This window comes from Neodiprion lecontei, chromosome 6 (assembly GCF_021901455.1).
Source record: "Neodiprion lecontei isolate iyNeoLeco1 chromosome 6, iyNeoLeco1.1, whole genome shotgun sequence".
NCBI lineage: Eukaryota > Metazoa > Arthropoda > Insecta > Hymenoptera > Diprionidae > Neodiprion > Neodiprion lecontei.
The window spans coordinates 17703474-17713979 of NC_060265.1; the positions used below are offsets into that span (position 1 = coordinate 17703474).

General features: G+C 41.7%; 1 protein-coding gene across 2 annotated transcripts; it reads right to left on the reverse strand.

The window, feature by feature from the left end:
- Positions 1–1691: 1691 nt before the first annotated feature.
- On the reverse strand, positions 1692–10261 carry LOC107216766 (hornerin). 2 transcript variants are annotated; one of them, XM_046743931.1, is made up of 15 exons: positions 10163–10261; positions 9253–9486; positions 8119–8512; positions 7693–7986; positions 7197–7559; positions 6701–7063; positions 6110–6568; positions 5627–5953; positions 5144–5470; positions 4661–4987; positions 4178–4504; positions 3695–4021; positions 3212–3538; positions 2729–3055; positions 1692–2599 (listed from the first exon to the last, which is right to left on the reverse strand). In XM_046743931.1, exons 1-15 carry the CDS (start codon positions 10178–10180, stop codon positions 2082–2084), a joined length of 4932 nt encoding a protein of 1643 aa, XP_046599887.1. In that variant the 5' UTR covers positions 10181–10261; the 3' UTR covers positions 1692–2081. The 2 variants fall into 2 exon arrangements, with proteins under 2 accessions (XP_046599887.1, XP_046599888.1); XM_046743932.1 differs by lacking the exon at positions 3212–3538.
- Positions 10262–10506: the final 245 nt, after the last annotated feature.

Below are 10506 nucleotides of genomic sequence, written 5' to 3' on the forward strand. Positions count from 1 at the left end.
GTATCAATAACTTTGACCATCTGTAGTCATATTTTCAACAGAAAAGCAGTTGAGCGAGTATTGCAAATGAGCATGTTGCTAACTGAGCAAAAAATAATAATTTGTTTTTGGCTGAACTTTATCGATATTACTTATTGTAGAAACTTCAGATGAACAGATAAGAGAATGCTTCATTAAGTGACCTATCGAATAATGCGAAAGTGAAACTAAAATTTACTCCGGGTGAAATATTCATTTCTGAGTGACGCAACAAATTCTTCGATTTTGTTCCTTTTGAGATTACAACTACATCACACATGCTCTATGTGTAACATCCGAGTATGGATTCCAAAATTTCAACCGTAAGCACCTACGGCAGTGATGTAACCGTTACAGAGCTGAGTGGTATTACACTGATGCAATTCTTGCTGATGGGATGCACATCTATTGAACATCCGTTAAATATAATTTATGTATACAATCTGAACGTCGTAATTCATTTTTCGTACGAATCTGAGTAACGTTAAAATTATGAATCGGGTAAGATACGCGTTTAACGATGCTACGGCTATTAGGCAAATGGAGGTGTTTATTAAGCGAATATCTTCACACGATGAAAGTGGCAGTATACTTTGAATATCTTTGTGTGATTGAGGGAGTTTAAGACATGAAAAAAAATGCTAACCGAGTTGATAACAATAGTATTGCTACTAAGAAGGGTCCAGTTATTTTTGTTGTTTACGTAAACACGGGGATGTATTTCGGACGTCAATTACTTGAGAGACATAATTATAGATACTTTAGAATAAACAATTTTATGCGGCAGATTGTGACCAGTTTTCAGCAGTTATGTAACTGAATACATTGTGCTAAGTACCTGGGAGCACATTACACAGGAATCATGTATATATAATTAAATGTTACTGTGACAAATCGTGATCTGAACGATAGAAGTGATTTGCTTCAAATAATTTTGGTGATTAGGCTCGATACTGTGTCCAAAACATAAGTGTCATCGATTTGAATTATTCCCTTTGTGATACTGCAAACTTTTCGATTGACGTGAAATTTTAACAGTCAAGTTTAATGAAATAAATATTTTTGTCTGTTTGGATTGCTTGTATTCAGTAAATTCCAAGACCTTGGTTCCAAGCCTCGGTTTAATGCGTCGCCCATTTTTTCAGAACATTTGAAAATCATCCCAAACCTGCTCTGATAGAGTAGAGAACAAAAATTAGCATCTAGTTTGCAATCTCATGATGAACCATCGAAAAAAGCCACTTATTAGTAAAAAAGGTCGAAATGATCCATGAATACTTTAAAAACACGCAAAAATTTAATATAAATATTATGTATTTGTGAAACGAAATTTTTTATATCTTAAAAATTGTTTAATTAAAAATTTATCTGAATATTATCCATTGCAAATAAGTGGCGTAATTTGATGTTTTATAATCAGATTGCAAATTGGATGCCAACTTTTCTTTGCTACACCATCAGAAAAGCTGTGAAACTATTGGGAATGTTTATAAGAAAACGTGTACCCCAAGGAGGTTTTTGAAGAGGATCAATTTATGATCTTATTTGAAGTAATATCTTGGATAATTTACTGAATGCAATTAGTCCAAGCCAGTAGGAGAAAACTTATTTCATGAAACAGTATTGATGATTGAATTCCCGGTAAGGAATGTAATCAATAATGAATTACAATGTTCATAATGAAGGATATTTATTGGCAAATAAAACATAGCTCCTTAAAATTATACTTTGCTTCATGTAGTGCATCTTATCCAACTGCTTTCATTGAAGTTCATTCTATTAAAAATAGAATACGTATATAGTTTTTCAATCATCTCAAAAAATCTTTTCACAAATTACAAAAGACTCTCGAGTAATCTCTGCATTTCGAGTTTCCATGAACGTGACACGCTTAAACACTTAAATATCATGAAATCGGACGTTAAGTTCTACGAGTCAGTTATGTCACGAAAATCAGTGTAAATAGTAGAATAAATTCACACCATTGGCGAGGTCATTGAGAAGCCTTTTAACTTGTCTCTGACAATGAAATCGTCGAGGCAACTGTATTCTGCAGCTCCGTCTTACAGGCTCTGCGAGCTCTTCAAATTCTGTTCTTGACTTTGAGAAACTTGTTGGACAGCCGATGACGTATTGGACTCTTCTCGGTTGAATTGGAACGTGGATGAGGTTGGTTTAGTCTCCGTGAAAGATGCTGCAATTGCAGTCGGAGCACCAGTACGGTACTGGAAGGGCTGTTGGTAAGGTACGGCCTTGGCGTGATCTATGTAATACTGTTGCTTAACGCCGGCAGGTAAGTGGGAATCAGTAATTCTTGCGAAGGGATAAGCAGGATTATCAGCACCGAAGTAGCCTTGGTAACCCTGGTAATTTTCAGGTCTGCCATAGAAGTTGTTGTGTCGATAGCTTCCGTCGTAACTGCCGAAGCCTGGGTAGGCGGAATGAACGCTGGGCCCGTAATTGGTTCCAATGGCATTGTTGTAGGCATTGTAGCCCGGAGTGTAGGGTGAAACTGCACCAAATGCTGCAGTGTGGTAGATGTCCTTGGCGTTATTGGACCCATCGGTAGCTTTTTCGCTTTCTAAAAATTCGCTGAACGTTAGTTTGTAATTGAGATTTTGACGTACCTAGCAAGTCACTGCCTCATCCTTAAGCCGTTAGTAAAGGTTCTACAGACTAGCTGGTAGATTAAAATGAGACTCAGAATTACCTGCAGGAGATTCGTTGCCTGTCGGTTTAACTTCGGATGAAACCTTGTCAGCGAACTTGGCTGATTCCTTGGTACCAAACGGAGTAATGCTGTAGCCTGGATAAACAGTTGGGTTGTACTTGTTGTATCCGAACGTGTTAAATGCAGAATTGTAGCCGGGAGCTGCACCATAGGGGTATTGATTGAAGGATTGGCTTGGGAAGGTCGGTCGATAACCGGAAACGAAAGTAGATGCACCGGGAGAACCAAATTTGGATTGGCTGGATGTTGCTACATTGCTAGTAACTGACGATGAGCTTACAGCTGGTACTGAAGCCTTCTCGTTGTCTGTAAAGTAAGACATTCGATTTGTTTTACGTTCAGATCAACTACCTAGAAATGCAGGTGCATTGATACAGCTGCTTTTTCAACGTCATTAAGTTACTGATGGAAAATGGTGCTTGGTAGAGAATATGAAGACAGTAAGAAGCTGTTCAAAATTACCTGCAACAGCTCCACTGCTTGCTGGTTTGGCTTCTGTAGCAGGCGCATCAGCGGACTTGACTGATTCTTGGGCACCGGATGAACTGAAGCTGTAGCCTGGATACACAGTTGGGTTGTATTTGTTGTATCCGAACGTGTTAAATCCAGAATTGTACGCGGGAGCTGCACCATAGTGGTATTGATTGAAGGATTGGCTTGGGAAGGTCGGTCCATAACCGGAAACGAAAGTAGATGCACCAGGAGCACCAAATTTGGATTGGCTGGATGCTGCTACATTGCTAGTAACTGACGGTGAGCTTACCGCTGGTATTGAAACCTTCTCGTTGTCTGTAAAGTAAGACATGCGATTTATTTTACGTTCAGATCAACTACCTAGAAATGCAGGTGCATTGATACAGCTGCTTTTACAACGTCATTAAGCTACTGATGGAGAATAGTGCTTGGTAGAGAATCTGAAGGCAGAAACAAGCTGTTCAAAATTACCTGCAGCAGCTCCACTGTTTGCTGGTTTGGCTTCTGTAGCAGGCGTATCAGCGGACTTGACTGTTTTTTGGGCACCGGATGGAGTAAAGCTGAAGCCTGGATACACAGTTGGGTTGTACTTGTTGTATCCGAACGTGTTAAATCCAGAATTGTACCCGGGAGCTGCACCATAGGGGTATTGATTGAAGGATTGGCTTGGGAAGGTCGGTCGATAAACGGAAACGAAAGTAGATGCACCGGGAGAACCAAATTTGGATTGGCTGGATGTTGCTACATTGCTAGTAACTGACGGTGAGCTCACAGCTTGCACTGAATCCTTCTCTTTGTCTGTAAAGTAAGACATGCGATTTGTTTTACGTTCAGATCAACTACCTAGAAATGCAGGTGCATTGATACAGCTGCTTTTTCAACGTCATTAAGTTACTGATGGAAAATGGTGCTTGGTAGAGAATATGAAGACAGTAAGAAGCTGTTCAAAATTACCTGCAACAGCTCCACTGCTTGCTGGTTTGGCTTCTGTAGCAGGCGCATCAGCGGACTTGACTGATTCTTGGGCACCGGATGAACTGAAGCTGTAGCCTGGATACACAGTTGGGTTGTACTTGTTGTATCCGAACGTGTTAAATCCAGAATTGTACCCGGGAGCTGCACCATAGGGGTATTGATTGAAGGATTGGCTTGGGAAGGTCGGTCGATAACCGGAAACGAAAGTAGATGCACCGGGAGAACCAAATTTGGATTGGCTGGATGTTGCTACATTGCTAGTAACTGACGGTGAGCTCACAGCTTGCACTGAATCCTTCTCTTTGTCTGTAAAGTAAGACATGCGATTTGTTTTACGTTCAGATCAACTACCTAGAAATGCAGGTGCATTGATACAGCTGCTTTTTCAACGTCATTAAGTTACTGATGGAAAATGGTGCTTGGTAGAGAATATGAAGGCAGTAAGAAGCTGTTCAAAATTACCTGCAACAGCTCCACTGCTTGCTGGTTTGGCTTCTGTAGCAGTCGCATCAGCGGACTTGACTGATTCTTGGGCACCGGATGAACTGAAGCTGTAGCCTGGATACACAGTTGGGTTGTACTTGTTGTATCCGAACGTGTTAAATCCAGAATTGTACCCGGGAGCTGCACCATAGGGGTATTGATTGAAGGATTGGCTTGGGAAGGTCGGTCGATAACCGGAAACGAAAGTAGATGCACCGGGAGAACCAAATTTGGATTGGCTGGATGTTGCTACATTGCTAGTAACTGACGGTGAGCTCACAGCTTGCACTGAATCCTTCTCTTTGTCTGTAAAGTAAGACATGCGATTTGTTTTACGTTCAGATCAACTACCTAGAAATGCAGGTGCATTGATACAGCTGCTTTTTCAACGTCATTAAGTTACTGATGGAAAATGGTGCTTGGTAGAGAATATGAAGGCAGTAAGAAGCTGTTCAAAATTACCTGCAACAGCTCCACTGCTTGCTGGTTTGGCTTCTGTAGCAGTCGCATCAGCGGACTTGACTGATTCTTGGGCACCGGATGAACTGAAGCTGTAGCCTGGATACACAGTTGGGTTGTACTTGTTGTATCCGAACGTGTTAAATCCAGAATTGTACCCGGGAGCTGCACCATAGGGGTATTGATTGAAGGATTGGCTTGGGAAGGTCGGTCGATAACCGGAAACGAAAGTAGATGCACCGGGAGAACCAAATTTGGATTGGCTGGATGTTGCTACATTGCTAGTAACTGACGGTGAGCTCACAGCTTGCACTGAATCCTTCTCTTTGTCTGTAAAGTAAGACATGCGATTTGTTTTACGTTCAGATCAACTACCTAGAAATGCAGGTGCATTGATACAGCTGCTTTTTCAACGTCATTAAGTTACTGATGGAAAATGGTGCTTGGTAGAGAATATGAAGGCAGTAAGAAGCTGTTCAAAATTACCTGCAACAGCTCCACTGCTTGCTGGTTTGGCTTCTGTAGCAGTCGCATCAGCGGACTTGACTGATTCTTGGGCACCGGATGAACTGAAGCTGTAGCCTGGATACACAGTTGGGTTGTACTTGTTGTATCCGAACGTGTTAAATCCAGAATTGTACCCGGGAGCTGCACCATAGGGGTATTGATTGAAGGATTGGCTTGGGAAGGTCGGTCGATAACCGGAAACGAAAGTAGATGCACCGGGAGAACCAAATTTGGATTGGCTGGATGTTGCTACATTGCTAGTAACTGACGGTGAGCTCACAGCTTGCACTGAATCCTTCTCTTTGTCTGTAAAGTAAGACATGCGATTTATTTTACGTTCAGATCAACTACCTAGAAATGCAGGTGCATTGATACAGCTGCTTTTACAACGTCATTAAGTTACTGATGGAGAATGGCGCTTGGTAGAAAATCTGAAGGCAGAAAGAAGCTGTTCAAAATTACCTGCAACAGATCCACTGCTTGCTGGTTTGGCTTCTGTAGTGGGCGCATCATCGGACTTGACTGGTGTTGCAGCAGCCACCTGTGAGTTGAGAGAAGAGTCGACAGTCGATTGGAAGGGAGCTACTACAGTGCTTGTGGTCAGACCGGCATCACTGTCTTTTACTGCGGATTGCACGGCAGCTTTGCTGAATCCACTGGATAGTACGCCAGCAGATGAAACACTCGTGACAGGAACGGATTGTACGGCAGCACCACTGTATGCTACTCCGTCGATCGGGGAGTTGGAGACAGGAGCAGATTCTACAGTAGGTTTTGCAGCATCGGTCGCAGGTACTTGAGCTAGTGAGTTGTCCTTGTCAGAAGTAGATGCCTCAGCAGATTTGTTAGCATCAGCAGATTGTACTTCAGTCGGTGCATTGTCCTTCACAGAAGCAGTTTCTACGGCAGTTTTGGCAGTATCTGTAAAATGACACGATCGTGTTGTAATAGCATGTACACAGGTTGTTCATGACAGATATTTTCTTATGTTTAATTAATTTGCATGGGTGTTCAAGCAAAGACGCTCAAAGTTAATAGTTTACAAAAAATTACCTTTCAAATTATCGCTGCCGACGGACTTGACCTCTACCTTAGCCGTATCAGAAGACTTGGTTGATTCCTTGGCACCAAAACCGAAGGAGTCAAAGCCGCGATTGAATGCCGGGTCATATCTGTTTTGGCCAAAGGTATTGAAGCCCGGAGTATAACCAGAGACTGCGCCAAAGGCAGACGGATGATAGGATTGGCCTGCGAAGGGAGAACGGTAGCCAGATCCGAAAACAGGCACAGCGGGTGAGCTGAATTTGGTTTGGAAGGGAGATGTGACACCAGCAGTGGCTGCTTCAAAATTACTGGCAGGTGCCTTCGCGGTCGAATCATCTGCGACAGCAGACTTTACGGCTGACGTGCTGGCATCTGTCATATGACAAAAACTGGCTCTGAGCATACTTACAGGTACTTTGGGTATGATTTTTTTTGATATCTGATTTATTTGCAACTACATTCGAGCAAAGTAGCTTGACGTTGCGTACAATTCACACAAAATTACCTGCGGAAGCTTCGCTGCTGACGGACTTGACTTCTACGGTAGCCGTGTCAGAAGACTTGGCTGGTTCCTTGGCACCAAAACCGAAGGAGTCAAAGCCGCGATTGAATGCCGGGTTATATCTGTTTTGGCCAAAGGTATTGAAGCCCGGAGTATAACCAGAGACTGCGCCAAAGGCAGACGGATGATAGGATTGGCCTGCGAAGGGAGAACGGTAGCCAGATCCGAAAACAGGCACAGCGGGTGAGCTGAATTTGGTTTGGAAGGGAGATGTGACACCAGCAGTGGCTGCTTCAAAATTACTGGCAGGTGCCTTCGCGGTTGAATCGTCTGCGACAGCAGATTTTACGGCTGACGTGCTGGCATCTGTCATATGACAAAAACTGGCTCTGAGCATACTTACAGGTACTTTGGGTATGATTTTTTTTGATATCTGATTCATTTGCAACTACATTCGAGCAAAGTAGCTTGACGTTGCGTACAATTCACACAAAATTACCTGCGGAAGCTTCGCTGCTGACGGACTTGACTTCTACGGTAGCCGTGTCAGAAGACTTGGCTGGTTCCTTGGCACCAAAACCGAAGGAGTCAAAGCCGCGATTGAATGCGGGGTCATATCTGTTTTGGCCGAAACTATTGAAGCCTGGAGTGTAACCAGGACCTGCATTGAAACCAGATGAATAGTAGGACTGATCGGCAAGAGGAGAGCGGTAGCCAGAGCCAAAGCCAGGTCCATAAGGAGTGCCAAAGTTAGACTGGAAGGGGGTTGGGGCGGCACCGAACGTAGAGCGACCTTGAACGAATAATGGCTTGGAAAATGATTTGCCTTTAATAGCATCGAATTTTTTCAGGTGTTCAGCTTGAACTCTTTATATGCATATTCCTATATTCGATTGTTAGTTGGAATTGATTTGCGTGAAATTACCTGCAGGAGCGTTCAAACTGGCGGATCCAAATTCTACTTTGATTCCATCACCAGACTTCACTGCTTTTTCAGCAGTGCTAGCGGGTTCTTTCTGGGCTGAGATGTCCAAGCTTTTGGCAGTCTTAGCTTTCACTTGAGCTTTGTTTGTCGGTTCGACTATCTCCGAGTCAGTCTTGACAGCTGTTATTTGAGCGGGTTCAGCATTGACTTCTGCGGATTTCAATTCCACTTTACTTTCCTCAGTAGGCTTGACGATCCCCTGCTCAAACTCGACAGATTGCCCTTGTTCTAAGGTACTAGTTGATGAAACACCCTCATTTTTGACAGGAATAACTGATTCGTCCTTAGGCAAAGCGGTGTTACTCTCTTCGATGGGTGCGGCCTGTTGAGGCACCTGAACAAACCAAAGATTGTCACTATTAGACCGGATCAAATGCAGCCACGTAAATACGTGTGAAACGAAATAGTCTGGTTTTATTATTAACGAATTTTTTAAAATTTCCATTGCAATGGTGAAATTTCAAGTTTTTGAAATTTCCACAACAAAACATAATTTCCAGTCGCATTTCAGAAATGAGAGTGAGAGCGACTAAAAAGTAGAAAGTACTTCTGCCTAAGGATATCTCTGAAATATTTTCCAAAAAGTTTAAAGTATGTTTAGATTTCAGACGAGCAATAAGAGTCATACGGTAAAAAATGTACCTTGATAATAATAGTAATAATAGTAAAATGTGTATTATTTGTTCAATTGGGTCAGTATCAAATAGCCGTGAATTGTCGACTTTACCTGGTTTTCAAATTTCAAATGATCACTTTATAACTCGTTTGAGGAGTATCAATGAGATTCATTATCGTCTGACTATGTCGGCAGTCATATTATTTTATGAGAACAATAAAACAAAAAAGAAAAAATAGCTGCAAACGAATTGCCAATGTGATCTTTTCCTGAATTAAGAAAGAGTGCTAAGTACACTGCAACTATCAAATACTCAGTATGGAATGAATATTTATTCTTTTCATAATCACGGTTATTGAACGATTACTAATAGAATTCTTTAATTGAAGGCGGGTTGCTTGTTTATCAGTATCTCCAAATTGATGATAACAAAAGAAGGGATATTCATCAGAAAGTACCTCAACACCGGTGCGTTTAGCTTCATTGGCATCAACCGTGGACTTAACAGCGGCAACATTGCTCTTCGGGGATTCGAAATTTTTGTTGTCAGTGAATGAGCCCGAGGAAGTTCCAGTATCGACGCTTTGGGCTCCTGAATATACTGATGGCACATCGGGATGATTATCACCAAAAAGGACGTCTGTCTTTGTCCGTTCGGAGGGAGCGGCGAAGGCCGCGGCCAGAAGGAAAATCTGGAAGGAAAAATAAAAGTAAGATTAAAAATTGGCTGAATTATGGATCGAATCTTCAGTTTATATTATACTCCAGGCTGTTGGTTAAGAATACCGGATTTCACGTTGAAGTAATCATAAATATCACACGTAAATATAGTTTTTGTTAAAGTTGAGGTGGACAAGATGCGAGGAGATGTTAAAGACGCGACTGGTTTATGGTTGAAACCAGCTATAGTGGTCCCTTTTTTTCCTAGGCTGTTATCGCGTTATATTTTAGTCATTACTGAAAGTGATTTTGGTATCATGGCATTCTTAAAATAGCATCGCCTCATTAAAATATTGCAGCCATAATTACTACCGCTCAATAATGATAAATAAATAAAGGTTGTAACCGATGAGGAAAAAATTAGATAACTGCAATAAAATCCATACAAAAGACTAGACCTCGTTAAAATACTGTAGCCATAATTACTACTCCTCAATGATGATAGAGGTTGTAACTGATTAGGAAAAAATATGGTAACTGCAATAAGACTAATTGATTGGTAAGATCGTAAAATTCTTTATGTCGATTGTGCTGAATTATCGATCAATTAAACCCAATATGTTGTTTGGTATCCCCACTCAAGGGGACTCAAGAGAGAAGGAGAACTTATTTAACCAAAATGGGAAGAAATTGTTTAAAAATCCTCACCGCTAAAAATAGCTTCATGTTCAACGACGAATGTGAACAGAAGACTGACCACTGGTTTCGGGTGATTTCAACCTTTTATACGGTGGAAGGATCCTCCCAATGATTCCGCGATCCAATCAAATTTAGGGAACTAGAATTTTTCATTTTGTGCCATTGGTTATTTTGAAGGTGATTTACATAGTGTATGAAATTGGCTAAACTCATCGACGATAGTTAACCGTTTGAGGCGATTGCAAATTGAAAGATTACAATTTTTCTTGTTTAGCGTGTTCGTGGAACATTTGATACCTGCGTCGTGACGTAGGCCATGCCTGCACACATGGAGTGCCGAAACAGAGATCGAG